This window comes from Artemia franciscana, chromosome 3, assembly GCF_032884065.1.
Source record: "Artemia franciscana chromosome 3, ASM3288406v1, whole genome shotgun sequence".
Taxonomy (NCBI): Eukaryota; Metazoa; Arthropoda; class Branchiopoda; order Anostraca; family Artemiidae; genus Artemia; species Artemia franciscana.
The window spans coordinates 9,375,998-9,403,217 of NC_088865.1; the positions used below are offsets into that span (position 1 = coordinate 9,375,998).

At 35.1% G+C, this 27,220-nt stretch overlaps 1 protein-coding gene across 1 annotated transcript in view; it reads right to left on the reverse strand.

Annotated features, from left to right (window-relative positions):
• The window catches only part of LOC136024851 (NADPH-dependent diflavin oxidoreductase 1-like), an 81,624-nt gene that overhangs the window by 11,921 nt on the left and 42,483 nt on the right, over positions 1–27,220 (reverse strand). The window contains exons 3-5 of the mRNA XM_065700353.1: positions 15,662–15,797; positions 8,863–9,596; positions 4,781–5,028 (exon numbers count right to left, since the gene is read on the reverse strand). Coding sequence (XP_065556425.1) covers positions 4,781–5,028; positions 8,863–9,596; positions 15,662–15,797 — 1,118 coding nt within the window. The remainder of the gene's footprint in view (positions 1–4,780; positions 5,029–8,862; positions 9,597–15,661; positions 15,798–27,220) is intronic.

The following is a 27,220-nucleotide window of genomic DNA, read 5'->3' on the forward strand; positions in this document are numbered from 1 at the left end:
GCTTGCAGTGGCTCTTGTAAATCGCTAGTATACTAATATGGTATACTCTTGAGCTAGCGGCGATTCTTAAATGTTGCAAACGTGGCATTTGCAGTGGTTGCTGCAAATCTGCAGCGCCTATGAATCCGAATTCTCACATAAGGAAAGAACGGTTTTCATGTATTAATTAAATTGACATTTGGTGTTTATGCCTACGTGGGAACAAGATATGTTTAGACACGAATATATTGCCTGGCACGAGTGTAAACACAGATGCTAGCTAGACACGCATGAGAACGAAGCTTAAAAAATGCACTTTCAATATCCTTAGTTATTATTAATGGAATCCTATTCTACTGAATCAGGTACTGTTCATCATAGTAAAGCATTTAAAATAGGACTTCAAACAACAAATGAGATACTGGATTCAAATGATTAAAGCAACTGCAAACGAATGAATCAAGCCTATGATGGTATCTGTAGAATACGTTGATTGAATTCTAATCTACTTAATTAGGTACTTTTCATCATAATAAATCAATAAAGCACACTTTGGAACAGTGGCAGTTTCAAATATCTAATGCAACACAAAACAGAAACTTTTGCTATTATAGACTAACTTTGATCACTCATATATAATCTTCAACGGTCGCAGATGCTCGTACTTCCTTTAGCCGTTTCTCTAGTTCATGATCAACTATCAGCGATGAAGAATGCATATTCATCCTCTTCGTCCCGCATTTAGTACGGGAGATGGCAAACAAGGTCAGCGTCGACAATCTATTTTGTTTATCAGTCTTCACCTCTTATAAAGTGCTTAAAAGACGCTCTGCAACAACATTCGAGAAAGGCAGTAAAAAGAAAATAACCTGCTTTAGATTTACAAACCTTGGTCGACCACTTGGGGTAACAATAGAAAAAACGAATCTACAATATTCTACCTTCGGAACATCAACAGAGCTTTGTTCACGCCATTCCGAGTCAATGGCAGCTCTAATACATGTAGGAGGAAAATACTTAACTTGAAGTGGTGCAAGACTAGAAAGATTGAGCTTAGCAGCATTCGAAGGCTCTACAAGACAGGACATCTCATACAAATCATCATCAAATACGAACCCAGTTTTGATCTGTGCAACTACTTCCTTGTAAAATTCTCTTGCTGTGAGGTATACCTTCATCTCTCTATTATGGTCCACCTTAGGGTCGCGCTCTACAAGCTCCGAAATAGCGAGCTGGGCATTCAGTCCAAGATAAATATTTTGGATATCTACATAATAATTGTCATCATTTACATCAACATCTAGTGGATTCTTCAAACCATTTACATATTCTACCTCAAAAAAGTTCTTGGAGAGAGTTGCAACAAGTCTTTATTTTTTAATTTAAATGTATTGAAAAGGGCGGACTGTGATTGGAAAAGAGCATTGAAGTCAGCCAACATGCCCAAAATATAGTCCACGGACATCATCATTATTCTCATAAAGGAGTTTTTTAAGCCACAAAGAGCTAAATCGTTTCCATGGGTAGGATCATCAAACACAGCCTCAGTAAAATATAATCTGAGAGCATCCCATTGCTCAAGAATCCTTTGGACGCAGATATGTACAGATAACTATCTAGTTTGTCCAGGGGACAATATCTTGTGATTGTCAATTTCTAAGAAGTCTTGGTAGGCTTTCAATGAATTCACTCGTTTTGCACTATGACTAAAGTGGCTGTGAATGGTTCCGGGATTTCTCTAAATGGCGCTGTTCGCAGTCATACCTATTATGTTCAATTAAAAAGAAAAAAAAATCGGCAAAAAGTCGGTATTTCGGTAGGCTTGAAATTTATTCGGTAGAAAGGTCCAAAAATCGGTAGATCTACCGATAAATCGGTAGAAGTGGAAACACTGGTTACTGAAGTAGTCTCTCCGATGTTATATGATCCAAGCATTTTTGACTGCCTCAGTCATTTTGGATCTGAAGTTTCAGCGTATTTAGCACCTCTACCATTAAGTGAGATGAAACAGGTCATCTCCAAAATAGAAAGTAATTCCTCTGGTAGTAAGGCCATACCGTTAAGAGTGGTTAAATTTATTCTACCACTAATCCAGAAACCACTTTTGTCCCTAATTGATTCTACATTAAAAGAGGGTTTCTTCCCATCCTTTTTTAAAGTAGTTCGTGTGACTCCTGGTCATAAGGGTGGCGAGACAAATAATTTAGGAAATTAAAGATCCATTTCTGTTCTTCCTGTGCTATCACGTGTTTTAGAGAAGTGCTTTGCTGTCCGTCTTTATGCATATTTAGAGCGTCATAATGTGTTAGATCCTACTCAATCCAGATTTCGGCATGGTTACACAATAGAACAAGTGGTTACCTATCTATACAGCGTAGTCAATCAAGCTCTAGATGAAGGTTACAGAGTTTTAGCAATATTTTTTAGATATAATTAAAGCTTTCAACACAGTAGATCATGATCTCCTACTTCTAAATTGTGAGTTTTATGGTACAAGAGGTCCTGGGCTTAACTTTTCACGTGCATTCTTAGCAGACCGGCTACAGTAAGTTCAGATCGACTGAAAGTGTTAATCTAGCTTTCCTATTACAAGTGAAGTTCCGCAGGGCTCTGTTCTTGGACCGCTATTATTCTTAATTTTTGTAAAGACCTAAGTGATACTACGTCTAATATCTAAAACAGTTTCAGTGAATTATTCCATGATCCACAAGAAGTGACAGTTCCGATGTTTGCTGTTGACACGCCACTTGTTTTTTCTGGCAAGAATTAAGCAGGGATTACTTGAATGATACTCAATTATTACTTGAATTTTCAAGTTAGAAATAGCTCCAACTTGGATAGGCGTAAATATACTAGCTAAGAATAGTTTTATTATATTCTCGAGAACAGCTACATAATATCCAAGGATTTCTCAATAAAAAAAAAACAGTTATGGCGAGATTGAAAAGAAGTCTTGTGTCAAGTATTTAGGTAGTACACTTGATGAAACTTTGTCGTTTAGCAAACATGTTGGGAACATGTCAGCAATTTTATTACGGAACATCGGAATACTTAGAATACCCGCAAACTTTGTCCCGCATCACGTTTTAAGGTTGATATATTTATCAACAATACACCGGTACATTTTATATTGTTCTTAGTTACGGTTGGGGACGTTTCCGACATTTGTGAATCCAATTCGAGTTCTCCAAAATATTGCGATTCGTTTACTCTGTAATAAATCTTATAGTGATTCTGAGATATTGGAATATAGAAAACAAAAAATTTACCAGCTGCTGGCTTACGGGATTTTTATCATCGGTTATTTATGTTTATGTATGATAATAATAATTTTCCTTTATGCTTCTCAGGTATGTTTCTGGTTAGGTCTAATTGTCACAATTATAATACTCGAACATGCAAGGCGCTGTCTGCTCCAATTGCCATCACTACAAGCTGTAAGTTCTCCTTTGTTTATCGAAGAATAAAATTACGGAATAGTAACGATATGACAATTAATGATATAAAAAAGTTCGAAGAATTTAGAAATAAAGTTTATGAATTTTAAGTAATTATTCGTTTTTTTATGTATATTTTATTTATAAATTTAAGGACTAGTAATGATATGATAATTAATGATACAAAAATGTTTTGAAAAATTTAAATATAAAGCTAAGGAAAAATTGCATCGTATTTATGAGTCATTTTTTTTCTTCTTCTTCTTTTGTTATTGAAGGTGTGTGATGGAATATAGTGAATTATTTAGATAATTTTTTCTTCTTTTTCGGTCGTTACGGTGACTCTAGTAGCGACTCAACAGAAAATATATATATATATATATATATATATATATATATATATATATATATATATATATATATATATATATATATATATATATTGATAATTTATATTTTTATTTTAAACTTAAAACAAAATAAAAATATTCTACATATTATGAAGTATGGATTGTTTTTTAGCTTCACAGTGTCGAAATACTTTACCAACACCTGCCCCCCCCACCTTATGCGCAAATATATAGCCCAAATTATATATTTTCCATCTATTCTGTCACTTCTATTGTCTTGTCCAACGTTAAGGTAAAAGAAACTAACAAAAAAAAAAAAACAAAAAAAAACGGTTCTATAATGTGTGACTTGAGCGGTAAGGGCTATATCATACAGGTACCATAATGTTTGTGTGATTTTTCACATTTGTTGGGAAGGAGTGTTGAACGCCCCAGGATGACTCCTACGAAGTAGATACGCCTCTGCAAATATGTTCAGAGGATAGAGAACAACTAGAGGATTCTGTGTCACCTTTTTAGTCATTTTTTGAAAAAAAATAGTCTCAGAGTTTATCTATTCAATAACAAAATTTAAACAAAAATAAAACAAATCACTATTATATTCCCCTTCACGATCCTATGGCCAGGAATGCAACAAAAAAGAGAGAAAAATTAAAGCCTCGTTTCATTCAAAGAGATATGCTCTTAGTATTATATAAACGTAGTCTGAACACAGTGAATTCGTTACGGTGGTATCTGACCACACAGTCTTTTCATCAAACGAAATATCAGACAAATCAGAAAGAGTAGAAGAATAGAAAAAAAGGCAAACAAAAAACACAGAATAAGGCAAAATCGTTATATGTGTAATTAATTCCTTTTTTATTTCGCTGTCTTTAAAAAAAGAGAGAATAATACGTATTATTGTATCGATCACTTTAATTAACCAAGGAACAAGCTAAGACAAGGGGAGTAAAATATAATTTGAGTTATTATGGGTGCTCCAGACCAATACTACATTACTAATGGAATTACCTGGATACCGTATGCTGTATATATGCTCTGAAAGGGGCACAACCAGTCCCAGGTCCAATCATAACCACTGGAATCTCGGGTTTATCGTCAGGCGGAAAGGTGACAGTCCCACCTTTGAGCCAAACATCGACTTTGTCACCATTCCTAAGTCTGGCAAGAAAATTTGAACACAGGCCAAGACGTGGTGCAGATAATCTAGTTTTATAGTTAACAACTGCCACTAGAAGCTGAGCACCCGAAGAATAAACCTGAAATGGGTAGTAGCTAAACTAAAATAGTAAGCAGACTTAGAACAGGTAAGTAACTAAATAGTAATATACTAGTAAAAAATAATAAGTGAATAGTAATAAAAGGAATTAGTACAATCAAGTAAGAATAATCAGTAAAAGTGTGAAGGAAGATTTATTCTGTGAGGAAGAATTAGTTACAGTACTAAAAGGATTAAGAAATAATAAGTCCTCGTTGCCTATATTGGGGTAACTGAGTTTCTGAAGAGATATTTAGAAAGGCTAGAGGATGTGTCAGCCATGTTTTCATTATTAGGTTAAAAATCGAGAAGTGCTTGAGTAATCAAACACCTTTAGTCCTAAGTTTTATAAATTATAACCAAATGTTCGATTCAGCTACTGGAATAGCTTTAGCAAAGGTCTCATCGTGTATTGTATACCAGACAAATAGATTAAAGTGATTAGTGCTATGTATGAGAATAACACTGCTGTGGTTAATGTAGGAAATGAGGCTAGCAGCTGGCTTCGTACTGAATCAGGAATTAAGCAGGATTGTGCTCTATCCCCATTTATGGATCATTTTGATGGAAAAATGTCTTAAGAATCACAGTAAAGGCAATGGGAGACCACGGAATCAAATGGGAAAGAAAAACTTTCGGGACTTGGATTATGCTGATGATTTAAGCATCTTAGATGAAAGTGTGAGCGAAATAAAAGAACTTTTTTAGAGGTTTTGCAGGTTCAGGGTGCTGGAATAGGTTTGAAAATTAATGTTAAGAAAACTAGGTCGCTAAGGCTAGGAATAAATAAAGATGGAAAGGTGACGTTGGGTTATGAAATATCGATCAACTGGATAGCTTCAATTACCATGGTAATATTATTAGCAAAGACGGTGGGAGCAGTGAAGATGTTAAAATTAGAATAGCCATGGCTCAGGGTGCTTTTTCATAGTTAAAAATCTTTCAAAGAAAAGAAAGATAAGTCTGTGAATCAAGATTAGAATATTGGAATTTATAATGTTGACCGTGGTCGGGTAAGGTTCTGAAGCATGGGAGCTCCGAAAGACGGAGGAATATTTGCTAGCTGTTTTGCAGAGAAATGACCTACGGATAGTTTTGGGTACCCGGCTGAATGACCGTATTACAATCTGTGGGCTGTAAGAAAAATGTGGTTCAAGTTCAAACCCGCTTTCAAGGGCGACAATGAGGGAAATGTTGAGAGGACTAGGGCAAGTCCTGCAGATGAAGGATGACATATTGCCAAAGATTCTCCTTTTCGGCCACCTGTCTAGGGCTAAACGTAAAGCGGGTTGTCCACAGTTGGGGTAGGAGGATGTTGTAAATAAAGATTTAAGAGAAATGGGACGAAGGAGGAGCGTACGTAGCTTTGTTGGCCCCAGGAAGATTGGTGCTGCGGTGAGTTGGTACTAGTAGTAGTAGTAGTAATATCCAATATAACTTAATAGTACGTAAAATATTGGAAAAGACTGGAAGCTAAAGAAAGAAAGAAACACAGAGAAAGATACAGACGGAGAGAGAGAGAGAGAAATAAAGAGATAGGGAGGGAAAGAAGGAGGCAAAGAAAGAGGGGTTTAGCCTCAAATTTGAGCTAGTTCATCTTTATTCTATATAGTAGAGAAAGCAGTGGCAGCTCTCTTTCACACCCACGGCAAAATCTTGATTAGCAACCCCTTGTCTCCCAAAAATTTCAGGTCAGATTTTACAAAGTTTTCACTTGTTACCAAAATTTTCATTTATTGAGAAAATTTTTCATTTAGCCTACTTAAATCTGACTTCTTACTTTATATGGTAAAATATATGGGAAAAATCAAAAATGCAGATTCAATTTCCTTATTCTTGCTACCAACCGCACCCTCTACTTTATTTTGATAAGAATGAAACTTCAAAAATAAAAAATAATTATAAAGGTTAGATTATGTATTTGAATTTTGCGTCCCTAAAATTCTGCACCCAAGGCCAGTGCTCCCTTTATCTTCCCCCTTTAAAACTGCCTCTAAGGGATATGTAATCCTTGTAGGATCAATACTACAAAATATAAAGGAACCATTGAATACTGCACTTTAGAAGCTGTATATAGATACATATTCATGAAAGGAGAATATAATTATAATTTATATTTAATACTATTACTACTACAGCTTTCATTCAATCGAACTTTCATTTCAACCGAAACGTCGATTTTGTTTCAAAACTTTGAACAGAAAATGTTATTGTTCATAATCTAAACAACAACATTGTCGCGAGCTACCAATAGCTGGCAATCGACGGTTTGGCCATCACTGGCTTAGAATATGTCCAGCTAGATTAGTCCTCTCCTTCTCAAAGCATCGTGATCGAAGGTACAACCTCAGCATACAGAGCAAGGGGAGAGGGGATGTTGAGGGTTGTCAGCCAGTCTCGTATTCAGGATAATTTATTTCGTTTTCAGTTTTAATACATCTTTCCACCTCCATTTGGAAAAAAAATAATCTAATAGCTGTTAGCTTGCAACTCATTAAATGATGAAAATTTGTCAGCAATCCCCCCTATCTACTCCTCTACATTGGCAAGAAAAACTTTCCAAGTCAAATTCGAAAGTATAGGTCTTAAAACGGACTTTGTGAGCCCCTTCAGCTACAGAAAGGTCCAATAACCCTATCCCCTAATCGTGGAGATACAACTATGAGGCAATGTACATAAGCTATAGAAATTTCGGGGAAGGGGGAGTTTACAAAAGAGAATTAAAAAAAGCGTCGAAAATTCGTTTAGATCCATTTTTGTTGCGTTTTTACGAGTTGGAGAATCTTTTTTTTTGGGGGGGGGCTGAATAGTGTGGAACTGAAGGGATAACTTAGAATTTCTGATTGATAGGATTTTGACCTTGTTGGGTGAAAATTGTTTTTTTCGATCCAGTGTGGCACTTCCATGCGGTTCAATGTCTTTCTATAGTTGATATAGTTGAACATCAAATACCCATTCGATCGAAACCCCTTCTTTAACTCTACACCCACTAGGTCTATATGATTACTCCTGGTAAAAAAAAGCGAATGTTCAGAGATACAAGGCTAAGACCACTAGTCTTCTAGGGTTCTCAGATCAGTTAAATTGAGTAGTATGACTTTCACCAATATGCCCAGTTGACTTTGTTTTCCTCTTTTCCAAAAGATATTCAAACTTTCTTTTGCTAAAAGGTTTCTTACAGGTAGCTTTGAACTTCATAAGCATATTTAAAATTTACCTTAAAATTACTATTTACAGGTTCGTTCCTTTTTATCTGATATGCTTTTTACTTTCTCATCAAGGTTCGTGTTGATAGAAACTACTAAACTTTGTTTTGCAGTACTTTTTTATTTATAAATATCAAACAATCCAACTCAAACCAGTTAATACACCCCCTTAAACCTCCTCCCAAGAAACTTTTAGGAAATTAGTAAAATTTATGGGAGGCAAGATATTTGGGTTAAAAAGCCAAAATTTCCAAAACAACAGCCCTTCTGGCATCAATTCATAGAAATGTAGATGATAGGGGTGCGTTGGCATAAAAATGTAGATGGTAGGGGGGTGTGTTGGTTAAATATGTTTATCAAAAGAAGAAAGAGGTCATTTTTCCGGATTTTTTTCAACTACTTCAAGAAAAATACCAAAAAAGCATTTTAAAATGAGCATACCAACAAAGAATTGCAGAATATAAGAGGGGGCATCATTTGTCCCCCTCCTTCAAGCTGACGACACTGCCTCTAAGAGTAATCTATCGATCTTCTCCCCTTAACAAGTTTGCTGCTTTGCGGCCATCATACTGGATAACGTAAATTAAGGTTCTAACTAGACACCCCATTTATTTTACATTAATACTTACATCTTGACTTGAAGCGATGGAGAAAGCCCTAGCTTTCATCTCAGGAATAAGCTCAAACAAATAGTTAACTGGTATATACGGCGTTGTATGTCTAAAGTCATAAAGCACTTCTAAAATATTTCTTCTGGGTCTATTCACATAACTGTAGAGATCTTGTTGTCCCTCTGCTTTCGAAAATTCCAGGAGCTTTTCTTTTTCAAGTTCATCTTGGCTGAAGTAGCTCAAAAGCTCAAAAAAGTACCGTTTCGGTTTACTTTGTATATCGAAATAAGTTTCAACCGCCTTTCTTAAAGTAAACGGCTGAGGTAAAGTTAACGGACTAGGATATTCAACTTCGGGTTCAACTTTCAGTAGTAATTCTTCATCAGGAAGAAGGTGAGGAAACAATTGGAAGAACATTTTAACATTTTCATTTAGATTCTTAGGTTGGACCATTAAAACAGCACCCGGTAGGTAATAGAATGATTCACTATTAAAATTAAAGCTCACTAAACGCACATCTTGGAAATGCGTTCCAGAGGTGACTTTTTCATTGCTAGAAATAGTTGCGCTGAATCTATTAATTTGATTCCCTGATGGAGGAATGAAGAAGGAGCCGTTTTTGTTGACAACTTCATAGCGACTTGGGGGAGGTATGTTAGGATCACGTGGCTTCCAATCAAGAGGCAGTGGGAATAGTTGTAAAAGTTTTAATTTCAGTTCTTCAGCCCAGGGGTCAAAAGCTGCGTCAGGTCCTAGAAAAATAAAAATTAAATTGCTGAAAAATATTATTTTTTTTGGAGAAATATAGTGCTAAGCCAGGATCGGACAAGGAGTTTTATTCAATTTCGACACCACATTTAACGTGCCTTGATTAAAGAAATTGTTTCACATGGGCAAGCACTTGGAACGCTTCCGTTTTGAATAAAACCTGAAAAAAGAAATCGGCAAAATTGTGTATGAAGTTAGTAATAGCTGTGCAAATAAAAAAAACCAAATTCTTTTTCAATAGGAAATCAAAGGAGTTTTTATTGTAGTTACCAAACAAGACTTACAGTAATTGCCATTCTGTAATTGCCAAACTTTGAGACAAAGCAACCGGCGTTACCGCCGTCACTCGATCAGTTTTATTTGCTGAAATTTACCTTTTACCATTACTTAGGTTAAATAAAAGCAATTTGTAAAATTTTACCCGCTACCGTCTAAAAATATGATTATGCAAATCTTCAAAATAATTAGTACACAAACGTCTGTGCTCAAATCACTTCCAAATCGGTACGTGCCTAATTGTAAGTTTGGGTACGTGTCTGGTTACATGAACGTACACAGACACGTACACGTACGTACTCTTATAAGGAAATGGGTACGTATCTACTTGTCCATTAGCAATTGAGAGGCAACTTTCAACGGACGAAGGTTCATTCTGCCACTTGCATGAAGCAAGCCTTAAAGGAAATGCTTCCCAAACTTTTGACTCATGTGTGACACCTTTACAAAATAACAGAGAATTGCTCTTACATTGTAGTTTGGCTGTTTTAGGCTACTAATTCTCTACATTCCAGATTTTTCATTACCAGCTTTAACGATCTCAAATATAAACCGTTTTCCTACCGTTTCAATTTTAGGGTGCGTTTTTGGGTAAAGTTTTGGATCGCAAAATTCAGTGCTATTTTTTTTCGACATTATTCGCAAAAACACACCCTTAAATTGAAACAGTAGGAAAACGGTTTATATTTGAGTTGCCTAATAAATGAGGTTTGAATTTTTATAAATAACTAATTGTGGAATATATTACTCTTGAGCAACTTATTTATAAACTAGTGATAGGTTTTTAACCAATTATCAATGACTTAATTAGTGTTGATAACTTCTTTGTGTGGTTACAACAATGAAATACTTTTGAGACCCCTTTAAGGGCTCAAGATTTTTTTTTTTTAGCCACAGAAGCGATTATTGAATTACAAAAGAGTATAAAAAAGCATTAATTGACGTTTTCACTTTCATCTTAGCTAAATCATCTGACCCACTGCAAATTTTTTTATCCTTTTTGTATGCTCTTTCAAAATATAACGCTTTACCAAGCTTTACCAAGAAATTAAATGAACCTTTTAAGGACACCCTTTTCTCTTATATTCTGCAATTTAGGTTGAGTCTTGTTTTCCTTTAATCCAAGTTTTGGGCATAATATATTAATTTTAAATACATAATAATTGAAGGCGTGATAGATTAGAGGGTACTTATGTATTATGCTGCCAACACTCAAGTTTACACTTTGTAAATCTCGGTAACAAACACGTTTTATCTGTCTGTATTAAGAATAATTAAAATATCGCTACAATGCAGTTTCCCACCGAGCCGAAGCTAATATTTTCTGGTAAGAAGACCATGAAAACCGGTTATTGTCCCAGGTTTGCGATTCAAGATCTTTAGTATTGTGGCTATAAGACAAAAATACAAAAATTTGTTTCCAAAGTATTATATTTTCATCATGTTTTGGTCTTTTTTATTACAATTAACCTGACTTCACTTCTTCAATGGTGGCGGTATAATACGTCAGTACCGATTAAAGGAATTGATCTTTTTGCCAATAATCTTCACCATTCAAAAATTTGTTTAATTTTTCTTCGTTCGGTATGTAAAAATTAAGCACATTTCTTTTTTCGTTGGGAATTTTATTTTGCATATAACCTTTTATCTTTAAATGTATTCCCTTAATCCTCCTACCTTTACCATTGCGACTCTGGTGCCCTCCCCTGCAATATTTTTGGAGGGCGTCCATGCTTGATTGAGTGGTTCAACTACAGTCTAGGATCTTTTTACGGTCTAGAAAAGTTGTTAAGTGAATAAATTTTACGGAATCGATATTCTGCTCAAATTAGGGCAATGGAATTGTTTTTACATACCCAGGCCTACCATCAAAACTTTAATGCTTGAGTAATTAGTAACCCTGTGTGAAGGCTAATCCTGAGATAAAAACAATAGAAAAAAATGTGGTAGAAATGGATTTTCCATTCTAAGCTTTTCCTAAATATAATCTTCTTACCATAAAAATTCCCAGCACCTCCCCTCTCCCCCCTTAATGAGACAATGTTAAGCTATAGATTATATTCAAATTCGGGGAATAGTTCATTAAAACGGAAGGGATCCCACAACATGATAAAATTATGATAAAACATTGATAAAACATGATAAAAATTGTATATTATAGCCCAAAGTATAAATTCAGTTATTATTTCCAGATTGTTTTATTGTAAATTTTTATATTATTTTCATACTTTTTTTTGCGAACAGTTGGTCTTTATTTTTTACTCTGTTACCCAATATCTGTGTCTGAAGATTGATCAAACAGTTCGTGATAATGAACAGTAAGTAACTCGACCCAAAAGGAATCAAAACTCTAAAAAGAGCAATTACAAAACAAAAAAGAGCTGTTTTCATTTTTTATGTTTTTTTACGAGATGTATGTATGTCTTCTTACGCCGCTACTTTTTAAAACGTGTTCAAACTAAAAGCTCACTGAGTTTCAGTGTCGCTATGTGAAAATTTACTTTTAAGTCGTTGTTATCTTTCGTTCATGTGGACAAGTTTTAACTTACTCCAGTTCTCTTCAACTGAAACTAAACATTTGTTAAAATCTTACACAAATAGCCGAATTCTCTCGAAACTGTTTATTTGTCAGTTGAAAGAATTTTAAAAGTCTGGAACACAAGGAGAGCTGGAACGTGGGAGATTAGTGCCCTAAAATAGCCACACTACAATGTAGCAGCAATTCTCTGTTTAGCTGTTAGCAATTCAGCTTCGCACTGTATGTGCCTGGCAGGCTGCCAATAAGATAAGATTTATTCATCATGAAATACGCAAAAGAAGAAGAAGGGGGAAGACAAACGAGCCACTAACTCAGAGAAGAAAAAAATTAAAATAATCACTTACTAACAAAGAGAAGAGCAAAAAGGAGAAGAAAAGAAAATATAAATAAATAAAAACTATAGAAAACAAAACTAAATAGACTGAATAGACTAAATTAATTAAGTAGATCGGTAGATTAAATAGACTCCAATGAAATAATAATAATAATAATAATAGTAATAATATTATATATATATATATATATATATATATATATATATATATATATATATATATATATATATATATATACATACAAAATATAAATAAATAAAATAACTCCTAAGATGCCAAAGAATTTTAACAATTTTTTGGAACAAACCGAAAGAGCGGCACCTTCAACCTGATTCGGGCAACTTATTTTGCACAATATGACTCGCAATTAAAGGATTAAAATCTGACCTTACACGCGGAGTTAAAGGACCTTGAATATGATTTTTGGTATTGCGAAGGTTATAATTATTATGATCAGAGATAAGAGATAGCGGAGCACTTAGGGGATGGGGGAGGTCACCATGAAGCTGAGAAAAAGTAAAACATGCACACGAAAGAATATACAGTGTCTCGAGATCAAGTGATGGGGTAACTCCTGAACGATTAGTTTCCTTAATGAGGTTTCTAGATTTATTGTGAACCTTAGAAAGTGGTTTTAACAACGAAGGGAAGGTTGAAATCAATACTATTGGACAGTAAGAAACGCAAGATTGGATCAAGCAGTGAAAAAGGATTTCCAAAATTGATCCAGGGAAAGTATGTTTAAGTTTCCTTAAATATTGAGACTCCTGCATATCTTCATTTTTATCGAATTAATGTGACCTTGGAAAGACAAGGTTTCATCAACAAGAAAGCCCAAAAAACGGACATATCGATCTTTAGATCTATCAATTATCCCATTTGGTTGATAAATTTCTTATAACTCGGGATAAATCTGAGAAACATAGGAAAATATCAAAAAACTGGACTTAGGACATCAGAAGATAGCGATATATAGTTGTCACCATGGGCAAAATGTCACCAGAAAAATCAAATGGTGCCTTTTATAGTTATAGCATAGAGACGAATGAGCATCAAGGTTGCAGTTGGGTATGCACTATTTATACCAATAGGTAAAATACAATTTTTACCAAATTGGTAAAAATACCAATAGCACTGGAGTGTACCGCTCCATCCATAAAGTAACAGCAGTAAGCTATAAACAGTATCTATATTCCAATAACAGTATTAGAGTAAATATGATGTAGTACTTTTGATAAAATGGTACATAGAAAATTATGGAGTTATGATATTTATGGCTGGTGTATGGGTTGCGACTGAATTAGATTGCATTGTTAATTGTGACTAAGAAAACCATTGACATTTCTAAATGCAAGCTATACTAAGTTAGATTTGTTACTTTTCTGCAAATTTCCTGGAAAAAAAATACATTTTGCTCAAAGCAAAGTTGTCAAAACGCAAGTTATGCTGCTTAAGTGTCGGCAGCTTTTGGAATTCTGCTACTGGCAGCTTTGAAACTCTTTGCACACCTGGGTGAGGGGGTAACCAAAACTGACCTAACCCACACCCTCATTAATGTACTAATATATAGCCCAAATAACACAATCACAATGTATTGACAACCAGTGTCATCTGAAAGGCTTTATTTAATATCTGAGTAAAACATCGGTTATATTTTGAAAGAGCATACAAAAAGCGTCTCAAGTGGTATGCTTGTCTAATTTATATCTCGATAATGGAGATATCTCTAAATTTATCACGAAATCCCCTCCACCCTCTCTGCATAGGTACCATGCTTTTCCTTTTTTCATTTTAGAGTAATTTTTCAATTTAACCTTTGAAAATGAAACAGAATAGCAAAGGAAAACAAAATTTAAACTCACGGTCAATCTGTCTAAAATAGCCCCCTTTACATTGATGCTCAGAATTACACTGAACGTAAACGTGTTCAAATGAAATTCGTTATCGTCAGTCACTCAGTCACAAGAGAATCTTTCATGAAATGGTATATTCGTATAAATATTATGATTTTACTAGCATAGGAAGAAAAGTTCGTAATTCAATGATCTATGTCTGGTTTTTGATGTGTAGTAAATAATTGAGACAAAAACTTTGGAAAGTAGTTAAAAATCATTTCAAGTTAATTAGAAGTGATAGTTACTAGGGGTGGATTGTCACCAGCGATAAATCACTAGGGGTGGAAGCCCTGAACGAAAGGGAATTTTTGGGAACCGAATTTTTTCTAAAAGATGAATTTTGGAGAAATTCCCAAAAATTTGAGTGGCATTGCTACTACACTACCCCACTTTTTGTGCGGCGGAGCACGTTTTGTGTTTTGACAGCTATTCCTTGAACAAAAATTATTTTGATACGTAAAAAAAAACCTTTCAGGCGAAATCTGCGTACAAATTTGAAAATTGCCAAGTAGCATTGCTACTTCGCTACCTCACTTGTTGCACGGCGGTTAAAGCCCCTCCAAAGCTTCTATGACCAGTTCTTCAATAAGAAGTGGCCAGAAAAAAAAATAATCCACGCGAGACAATTTGCTATTTATTTAGCCAATGCAATTAGGTTGAGTCTGACACATCTTAGCAAAAGGTGGGCTGATTATACGTGGCTGAATCCAGCCACGTAAAAGTGTACGTGGTTTTGAAGTGGACAAATAGCTTTAATCTGTGCAATTTTAGGACACAATTCCCCTCTAACAGCCAATACCGCATCCAGGATTTCTGCTTGGGAGGGATTCAGAAAAAAACTTGAGAAAAACACACACAAAAAAAAATATATACATTTTAGTTACCTTTTTATTAGTCGGACAAAAAAAGGCGGGGGTTGAAACCCAGTAACACCATTCTTCCACCTGGATGTGGTCTTGCTAATAAAAAAAATTATCAAGCTTCAAAATATTGTATGTACAAACCAAGATCATGTTGATCATCACCAAGGCTCAAAGGCACAATGGGGGTAGCTCCCAGCTGTAATAGACGCCTAAATAATCGCTTCGACACAACATTGAACTTCGGATACGACGAGTCACCAAGCCCAAAGATAGCGAACTAAAATGATAAAAACACATGATTAGGATGCCCAGAAGAACAGCATACAAATTAACGTATATCTTCCTGTTATGCTGTTAACGAGCGACTCCCAAATCTATATATATAAAAATAAGTTGTCTGTGTCTGTGTGTGTCGAGTGACGTCATGTCATCAGGTCGTCATTATGACGATGACGTCATTAGAGGTATTTAAGACATTCGTTCACGGAAAAATGATTAATTGTAAAATGATAGAAGAACCTACAATGTCAACAGCCGAGGAAGCTGCTCAAAGAGTCTATGCCAAAAACTTGCTGCTGATAGAGAAAGTAAGAAAAGAAAGTGTGCCGAGGAATCGCAAGAGCAACGCGAAACCAGACTTGCTGCTAAAAGAGAAAGTGAAAAAAGAAGGCTAAAAGTATTTAAGAAAATCGTTCAAAGACAAATTTTTAATTGTAAGAAGATCATGGACGGAAAAATGTTTAATTGTAAAATGACTGAAGAACCTACAATGGTAACAGCCGAGGAAGCTGCTCAAAAAGTCTATGCCAAAAAACTTGCGGCTGATAAAGAAAGTAAGAAAAGAAAGCGTGCCGAGGAATCACAAGAACAGCAAGAAAACAGGCTTGCGGCTAAAGAACGCAAAACCGCGCAGTTAGATGAAAATCCACCTGGACAGCGAGAGTCAAAACATATCAAAACTGAAAATGATAGCGATGATGATTGGGTTTGGGATTTTGACTTGGATAGGTCATCAACGTCTACCAGATTTTAGTTAAAAGAAACAAAGGTTCGGCGATATGTATTTCATAGCGACACTGAAAAATAAAGAAGAAAAAGAAAACTGAAAAAAGGTAAAAAACTAAAAAAAAAATTAAAAAGAAAAAACACTCAAAGAGAAACTACAAACCGGGACACAAATGACGACCGGGACAGAGGGAATATAAATGACGACCGAGACACTCAAAGAGAAATTACAGACTGGGATACCGGGACGCAAATGACGACCGGGACACAGGGAATATAAATGACGACCAGGACACAGGTATTTAAGAATATCGTTCAAAGACAAATTTTTAATTGTAAGAAGATCGTTGAAACAGAAATTTCTAATTGTAAAATGACTGAAGAACCTACAATGGCAACACCCGAGGAAGCTGCTCAAAACGAATGCATTCAAGCCGAAGTAGCTGAGTTGGTAAAGCGTTATGTTTCAGGTTCTAGGTCCGAGATCCTCCAGGTTTGAACCTTGGCTTTAGCATTAATACAAAAGAAGAAAAAAACTAAAAAAGGTAAAAACTACAAAAACTGAAAAAGAAAAAAAAAACTAAAAAAAGGAAAAAAACTGAAAAATAAAGGAGAAAAAGAAAACTAAAAGCCGAGACACAGGGAATATAAATGACGACCGGGACACTCAAAAGAGAAATTACAGACTGTGGCACTGGGACACTAATAACGACAGGGAGATATAAATGACGACCGGGACACTCAAAGATAAATTACAGACCGGGACACCGGGACACAAATGACGACCGGGACACAGGGAATATAAATGACGAACGGGACGCTCAAAGAGAAATTACAGACTGGGACACTGGGACACAAATGACGACCGGGATACTGGGAATATAAATGAGGAAAGGGACACAGAGAATGTTCGATTAGCAATCACCATCAACAAAGCTCAAGGGCAATCATTAGAATAATGAGGTATAGAACTGAATACGGATTGTTTTTCCCATGGACAATTTTATGTTGCATGTTCAAGAGTCGGTAAACCTGACAATCTATTTATATGCACAGACAATGGGACATCGAAGAATGTTGTATATTCGCAAGTTTTACGTAGTTAAAAACATATATATCTATAACGAAAAGAAAAATCTTTTCTCTTTTATCTATATTCACAGGTGGGACACAGGGACACAACTACAATGGCGCGTAGCTAATATGGTGCGTAACGACTTACGCGCCCGGGGGGCTTGGGGGGCGCGAAGTACCCCCACCAACTAGGTGTTGGGGTGGCGCGAAGCGCCACTCCAACAGCTAGTAATATATAATTTCAAATTACAATTCTTTACTTTTTTAATAATGAAGACTACAGCGACCATAATGTCTATAGCCCCAAGAGCAGCTTAAGCAGAAAAATTGAAGGATAGTTTTCGGAAAATCAAAAACAATAAATTCGACATCGCCAAGTAGGCTGAAAAAACTATCACATGCTTATTCCATCTATATAATGCATAACTAATTATGCTATGAATCATCGAATACATCACTGTTAAAATATGAAAATTACATTTTGCAGAACTAAAGCCAAAGACTTACTTTTGAAATTTATTTAACAGTTCCACGAGGTCAAACTTTTCAATTACTTGGCATCGATCTCCGTCCTCCTTACACATCGTTTTTACTAATTAAACGAGCAATAATTGCGTGCATTTATGTGTGGTATTTTTTTTTACCATAACAGCTTTATATCTTTTTTCTAAAAATTTAAACACTGATATTTTCTGGCCAGAAAAAAAAAGATTTAGGTCACGACTTTGGGGAAAAAATTGCCTTTGCTCCAGTGAGATTGTGTCGAACCTTTGAAGACGCCATGACATAATGCAAAATACCTTCAAAATAACCGGTTCATTTCTTACAGTCATCAACAGTCGAAATGTTTTTAGATTCAAAACAGCTGAAAAAGTTGCTACCAATTGAATTTATACAAACAGAAAATGAGATATATACAAGCCTACCGTACCGAGCAACAGGGACCGAGCTAAACTAAGTCTCTTGCGATCGCTTGCCAGAAAAACGCAAAGACTATAAAAGTTATGATTCCGTGAAAGATAAAAAGGAGCTGAATTCACGCTAACTTTTTGTAATTGCTGATTTGCCGTAATAATTATGACAATATGAAATTTAGATATTTCAGACGGTATCAAACAATTCGTGGTATCAAACTGTAGTAAGGAGCGACCGGGCTCAATAGTAAACGAAACTCTAAAAAACGGAATTTCGATGCTAAAAGATACATAAAAAGAAGCAAATTTTCAGGCTGATTCTAAATATATAAGTTTCATTAAATTTAGTCTTTGTCATTATTTCGCCTTATTTTGGAAAATAAAGGGAAACATCCCCTAAAAGTCATAGAATCTTAACGAAAATCACACCATCGCATTCGGCGTATCAGAGAACCCTATAGCAAAAATTTCAAGCTCCTATCTACAAAAATGTGGAATTTCGTATTTCTTGCCAGAAGACAAATAACGGGTGCGTGTTTATTTGTTTGTTTTTTTTTTCCTCAGGGGTCATCGTGTTGACCAAGTAGTCCTAGAGTGTCGCAAGAGGGCTGATTCTAACGGAAATGAAAAGTTCTAGCGCTCTTTTTAGGTGGCCAAAAAAATTGGAGGGCACCTAGGCACCCTCCCACGCTCATTTTTCTCCCAAAGTCAACGGATCAAAATTTTGAGATAGCCATCTTGTTCCGTATAGTCGAAAACCATAATAACTATTTCTTTGGGAATGACTTACTCCCCCACAATTCCTGGGGGAGGGGCTGCAAGTTACAAACTTTGACAAGGGTTTACATATAGTAATGGTTATTGGGAAGTGTACAGACGTTTTCAGGGGATTTTTTGGGGGTGGGGTTGAGGGGAGGGGGCTACGTGGGAGGATCTTTCCTTGGAGGAATATGTTATGGGGGAAGAAAAATTCAATGAAAAGGGCGCAGGATTTTCTAGCATTACTATAAAAAAACAATGAAAAAATAAACATGAAAACGTTTTTTCAATTGAAAGAAAGGAGTAGCATTGAAACTTAAAACGAACAGAGATTATTACGCATATGAGGGGTTCTAAAAATACTTTAGTATAAAGAGCGAGGTATTTAGGTGGAGATTAATACCTCGCTCTTAATGCTAAAGTATTTTTAGTAATTAGAACTATTTATTCTACGGCCTTTCTGATTCAGGGGTCATTCTTAAATAATTGGGACAAAATTTACGATTTAGTGTAAAGAGCGAGGTATTAACGAGGGTACAAACCCCCTCGTATACATAACAAAAACATAAGAATATAAAAGTTTGTTACGTAAGTTAATTCTTAAGTTACGCATATTTTTTTCTAATAAAAACGTTCGTTAAAAATTAAAAGTTCTAGTTGCCTTTTTAAGTAACCAAAAATTGGAGGGCAACTAGGCCTCCTTCCCCACCCCTTATTTCTCAAAATCGTCTGATCAAAACTAAGAGAAAGCCATTAGCCAAAAAAATAAATAATATGCAAATTTCATTTTAATAATTTATGTGCGGAGAGCCAAAATCAAACATGCATTAATTCAAAGACGTTCAGAAATTAAATAAAAAAACTAGTTTTTTTTAACTGAAAGTAAGGAGCGACATTAAAACTTAAAACGAACAGAAACTACTCCGTATATGAAATGGGTTGTCCCCTACGCAATCCCTCGCTCTTTACGCTAAAGTTTGAGTCTTTGCCACAATTCTACGTTATAAAACAATTAAACGCTTTAGCGTAAAGAGCGAGGGATTGCGTAGGGGACAACCCATTTCATATACGGAGTAATTTCTGTTCGTTTTAAGTTTTAATGTCGCTCCTTACTTTCAGTTAAAAAAAACTAGTTTTCCTTATTTAATATACAAAAGAACAAGCCTAGCTGCTTCTGCATTATGTAACCACTTGTTTTAAGCAAAACTGCTTCTGGCAAAAGAGCTAGGAAAAAAATTCACACTGATTTGTTGTTAGAAGATAAGCGACAGTGAGATTCACACAAATACAAGACTGCCGCGAGTTGAGTGCCAAGGATAAGCTAATTTGTAAAACCATTTTTCGTACAAGTGACTTTGTATTTTTGTGCAAGATGTCCACCTCAAAATTGCGATTGGAAGAACAACGCCTTTGCATTGTGAGAAGGTAACATCCGTTTGTGTTAAAAAAGATAAAATAGTCTTTTAAAGCGAAGGTAAATATTTAAGTTTTCATCAAATTCACATTATATGCATGATGGAGCACTTAACACACTTAACTTCCACCAAGATAATTAATGTAACACAAATTATCTTTTGAAAAGTTGATTCCTAGAATGTGGTGTCATCAATGCCTGATTCCCTGCAGTTCGTCTTTTACTTTTCCAATAAAGAAAAACCATAGATTTATCCTGTGTGAACTATGAAAGTTCTTAAGCCGAACTGGCCAGACATAACAACAAAGAGAGATAAAATTCAACAAAAAAAACCTCAAACGACAATGCGGCCAGTAGAGAGAAAAGAGATGAAAGACTAAAATAACACGGATATATTTGCCTGTATCTAAACTAGGCGTCCTCAGCAAAACCAAAAACAAATAAAACCACCACTAATAATAATAAATGCAATTGTCGCTACTGATCCACGTAGGGAAAAGAGGCTATTAGAGTTACTTCAATGAGAACATCAAAGCAACTGAGGATAAATTATGAAAAATTGAAACTAAGTTAACTATTATGTTGCGAAATAATCCTCTTGTTAACTAATATTGAAGCAACTCTTTTTGGTCCAGTAGGTAATCTTGTCCCCAGGTGATTATGTAAAATTTTAATTCCCTTATTGACAATTGGTTCTTTTTTCAAAAGACAATCATAAATTGGGTCAATATATCCTCGCCAATTGAGAAAAACCCGTATCATTAGAAATAGCTGTAGCCTCATCAAATTGTATAAAATGTTCAGGATGAAATAAAATTTTCTCCCGCCCCTTTTTTTTATCAAAATCGTCCGACCAAAACTATGAGAAAGCCATCTAGCCAAAAAAAATTAATATGCAAATTTTGTTTTAATTATTCATGCGCGGTGAGGCAAAATCTAAACACGCATAAATTCAAAAACGTTCAGAAATTAAATAAAAAAACAAGTTTTTTCAACTGAAAGTAAGGAGCGACATTAAAACTTAAAACGAACATAAATTATTCCGTATATGAAAGGGTTGTCCCCTCCTCAACACCCCGCTCTTTACGCTTAAGTTTTTTATTGTTTTAACAAGTAGAGTTGTGAGAAAGAGTCAAACTTTAGCGTAAAGAGCGGGGCGTTGCAGAGGGCACAACCCCTTTCATATATGGAATAACTTCTGTTCGTTTTAGGTTTTAATGTCGCTCCTTACTTTCAGTTAAAAAAAATGTTTTTTTATTTTCAATTTTTATATATATAGATAAAGGTTCGAGACACATTTCAACTGTACTTTCATGGAGTTATGTTAGTTTAAAAATCAACAAAACGCAAATTTTAAATAAAAAAAAATTATTTGAGCATCCATCAATCATCGACATTATTAAAATTATCTCGAATCTCGAAAAAAATCGAACAAGGTGACCAATGGAGTTAGTATGCTGGTATTAATTTCAACCCAGTAGAGAAAGAAGGAACAAAATGCTGGACTCCGCAAATCAGGGTGGAATAAGACAATCAAAGATTGTCAAATCTTCTCGAAAACTTGGTCTTTGTTTTACGGTGAAAATTTTAAACATATATGTTCGTGAAGTTCGACATAAAAGGCAATATTCATAGGTATTCGTGATTATGCCTATAAGCTCGATGATCTCGATGTTTAATTCTTCCAGCATGACCGTGTACAAAGGTTCAAATTTCAGCAATATAATTCAGAACATTCTCGGTGTTGAATCGAATCTTCCGCCCCCCTTTTTTTTACTTTCTGCCTGGCAACTCGAACAGCCTGTCACAGTATCGATTAAATTTTGAGCTAGCCATTTCACATAGAATGGTAAAAAGTAAGAATGGGACCTACATTCAATAATTGGTGGTTTGAAGCTAAGGGCAAAAACGAGAATTCCTGAACTTGCACAAATGAGATGAGTAAGCCAAATGCTACAGATTGGCTTAATATGAAAGCGAACTTACTTTTAACTCGGTGAATAATCTTCATCTTTGACAGATAGCTGATGCCAGAAGCCCTTAAGAGATTCTACGGTGCCGTTGGGTATTATATCAAGTTCTTGTTTTGGTTTAGAAGCAAGTTTCAAAAAACGTTCAGCTAAGTTTTCAAGCTCGAGAGCAACCATTTGGAATGTTGGTCGGTCTTTCAATTCGGTAGTTGTACATTTTTTGGCTAATTTGAATAGTGCTTCAGCCTCTCTATGCAGTGGTAACTTAGTACAGATAAGGTCTATATTAATTCTGCCCTGATCATTTACGGGCATTTGAAGATCTTTAAATTTCTTTCGATAAATCAGCTCAGATAAAAGTATGCCAAAAGAGTATACATCGCATCGCTTATCTACCATGGGATTATCAACAACTTTTGGGCATGTGTAAGAAGATGTCCTGGTAGAACTATGTACATCAACATATGCCATTCCATAGTCTTTAATGAGTGTTGTACCATCTGGAAGTAGGATTACAGAATCAACGGTCAGGTTCATATGAGCAACATTCTTAGAATGCAGATAGACCATTCCAGATGCAACGTCTTTTGCAATTGAGACTATCTCACTGTAGGAAAGAGAACCAAGACCTTTCAATTTACTTGACAGTTTAAAAGCACCAGAAGCACTAAATACTATTTTTTTGTTCAATTGTGATCCTTCCAACTCCATATTAGAGACACCCACAAATTTGACTAAATTTCTATGATCAAGCTCCTTAAGTATATCAACTGCTTCTTCAAAAGCGTCTCGAACCTTCCTGTCTTTAGAAACAACACTTTGTATCCTGAATTTTTTGTATTTCGACGTCGCTTCATAGGTAGAATACAATTCATTACTAACTAACAATTGCAATTTCAAAATTTCGTCTGAATTAAAGAGGAATCTGTATTTATTAATTTTTTCGAGCAGTTGCGGAAAAGATGGTCGAAGTTCAGGTTCAACTGAAACACACTGATTTGCAATATTATACAAAAAGGCAGTCTCATCATTTACTATAAATTTTTCCTTAAACATAGTTACATTAACCAGCCCATCTTTGAAATACAGAGCAGCTAAATTCTCTAAAGGCTTGCAGGCAATGATTTCATATAAAATCATTCCAAAGGAATAAACATCAGATGCGAAGTCGTACGTTCCGAGTACTACTTCCGGTGCACTATGACACAATACTTGAATGTCTTTAAAATTGTCCTTATTATCATCAGAAATAAAAGAGGCAAGTCTGAAATCTACAACTAATGCAGTACCATCATCTCTATAGAGCACGTTCTCAGCAGTTAAGTTTCGATGGACAATACATTTGGAATGCAGATAATTCATACCTTCAGCAATGTCTTTAGCGAGAAGGATGCGATCCATGAAATGCAATGGCCTTTCAGTAATTCTTTTAGCTGCAGTTTCTCCAGGAATATATTCCAGCACCATTAACTCGTGGTTCATCGAAGATGAACCTGCACTTGAGGTAACACCAAGAAATTTTACCACATTTTTGTGTTTAAGATCTTTTACTAGCTTCAGCTCACTGTAAAAGTCATCTGAGTCATAGTTGCAATAATCCTTTAAAAGAACAGTTGCAGAGTCACTATATTTGGCCATTATCGTCTTAGAATGTTTTCCTCGCCTTATTTCTTTAAATTCACTGAAGTTCTTGTTATCAAGATAAATTTCACAAATACTATTTAATTTCAAAGCTATTTTTTTGAAACTTGGTCTTTTTTGGGGTTCAGCAATCACACATTCTTTTGCTAATTCAAAAAGCAAGCGACTTCCTTCGTTTTTGGGGAGAGCCGAATCAATAGACTTAATGTCTATAGTTCCCATATCATCATAGCTACACCTTAAAACCTCTATATACTTTTCAAAGGCCAACTCAACAATGAGCATCCCAAAAGAATAAACATCAGAACTTTCATCATATTCTTCTCCGGAACTAGCTTCTGGGGCTGATCGTGGAAAGCCATCCAACTTACCATAGCAATCTTTCTTATTTTGTGATAAATGAGTAACTAAACGAAAATCTGATATTAAAGCAGTACCGTCTTTTCTAAGGAGAATATTATCGATAGCCAGCGCCCTGTGAATAAGATTTTTGGAGTGTAAATATTCAACGCCAAGCGCGATATCTCTTGCTATTAGCAGTTTTTGCATTGATGTCATTGTCTTTTTCTCCTCTTTTCCGATTCGGTCCTTAAGAGTTCCACCTTCAGCCAACTCCATGATGATTTGCATGTTTTCAGTTGAATTACTTAACTGCAATGACGTACAACCTATGAAATTTACAATATTCTTATGACTAAGCTCTCCCATGACCTGAGCCTCACGATGAAACGACTTTTTATCAAAGCCACAGAAATCCTTCAAAATAACGTATCGGTCACCCTTGTAACAAGCTGAGTAAACGTTGCAATGAGCACCATGACTCAAAGGGGTCAAATTGCTAAAATACTTTGGGTCCAAATAGCTTGAATGTTTTTCAAATTCAGCACGATGCATACTTGTACAATAAGATTTCAAATTAAATTGTAATGCCATAATTCGAACTAAGTAGCCTCCTACCTAACTATATAGTTGACAAAAATAAAATTTTCTGACAAATGTAGTTATGTCCCTGATAGTGAAACTAATGAGTGAAATCAACCAAAATATTTGTGCCGCTACTAAAATATAATTTTTGCGTTTCAACTGCTTCCTGTTGTACTTCGTGGAAAAAGGGAAAACCCCCAATAAATTTGCACAATAAAGTTAGACTCCGAAAAATTTAAATATTCCCCAAAATTTGAACCATTGAGAAAAACAACAAACGCCAAAAACAGGGACACTTAGAAACAGTATGACAGAAAATAAGTCCCCTAATGCAGACAAAACGACTTCGGCGTTTCAAAGTTTATAGATTGTAGCGTTCTCGAATTCTAATACCATGAAAAAAAGCTTTTAAAGAAGAAACATAACTTCGAAATGTAGGATGGCATGGCGTACGTTCTCTTGATACAAAAGAAAGATCTGAAAGCATTAAAGTTCCCAAAGACACATTCCCATACTTGCCTAGCAAGGCAGCTTGAGCTAGTGAAGATTTTTTATTCTCCTTTTCAAAAAAAACACTAAGTGGTCAAAGGGCGTATTGGCAGTAGAACAATATTTTACAGTGAGATGCACACAGGACATAATTTTGTCTGATATATTTATAACTATATCTAAGTGTCTTTTATAATAATGTTAAAAATGAAATACTATTTTGATCTTCGCATGCAAAATAATGTTAAAACATTCGTTGCTTTAGTGTTATACAATAATGTAGTCTCCAGATTTCTTAGTGGCCCGGTAGCTGCGGAGAAAAAAAAAATAGATACTGTCGATGCAGAATATCCTCTTGTCTTGTTTTTCAAGCCAATGGATTTTCCTTGTTGTTCAAGCAAAGGAACTCTAACTTTCCTAAATATGGGTTTCCGACAAGATAGTTGTAATAGTGTGCTTCGTGTTTTGATCTGACACTGTTTTTATGAGTTAGGGGCTATTTTATTGCTTAGTATGGGACGTGGTCGTCTCTTACTAGGCTGCTAGCTACCGCTGCAACCCTGATGTTTGTAGAGACACATTTTTAAATGATAATTACAAAAATCTTATGGTTTTTTCTTAGATGGAGTATTAAGGGAGGAACCTCAGAGAATCAGGCAGCTAAGTAAGTTAAATATAAACGTAATACCCGAGAAAAGCAATTTTTGAAAGACGAATGTATTATATTAACTTTTAGTTACTATATGCTGTGGTTTGTTCTTTACTAGGTTCCATATATCTCTATAACCATGTCTATGTCCACATTTACATTGAATTATATACATCCTATATATATAACTGAACATTAATCGTCTCGCGTGCAAAAATACACTTTTTGGTAGTTTTTTGTCTTGTTTCTTACTCAGTTTCAGCTATTAATCCCCGACTATAAAGCACTCTACCGATTCTTTTTGTAATCGTCTCTTACTAGTTGCTAGCTACCGCTGCAAAACTGATCTACCTTAATAACCGAACTACCTAATTGCTATTACTACTAACTTTTGGTTGCTATATACCATGTTTTTTCTTTAGTAGGTTCATATACTATCTTTATAGGTGAGCAATAGACTATCTTTATGAGTGAGTAATAATTGGGTATGTATTTATTTGTTTTTTCTCCGTAACTTTCACTTCCTAACAAACAGACAAACTTCCTAAAAAATATTTGTATATATTTTGACAAGGGATTACAGCAAGTCAAAAACCTTAAAGAAGAAAACCAAAAGCTTGAAGCTTAGTAGAAATCGTAGTTAGCCATCGAACTCGCGTCAAAAATCAAACATCTTTGAAAAGATGAGAAGACATTAAACTGTGTAAAGGGCAAAAAACTGATGATTGCAAAAATATTTGTATACGATTTAAAAAGGGATTAAAAAATTCAAAAACCTTATCGAGAAGTTGGAAACTTATTAGAACTTGTTGTTAAAAGTTTGGTACAAATCGTTGTTAGAAATCGGAGTTGCTTTTGCGT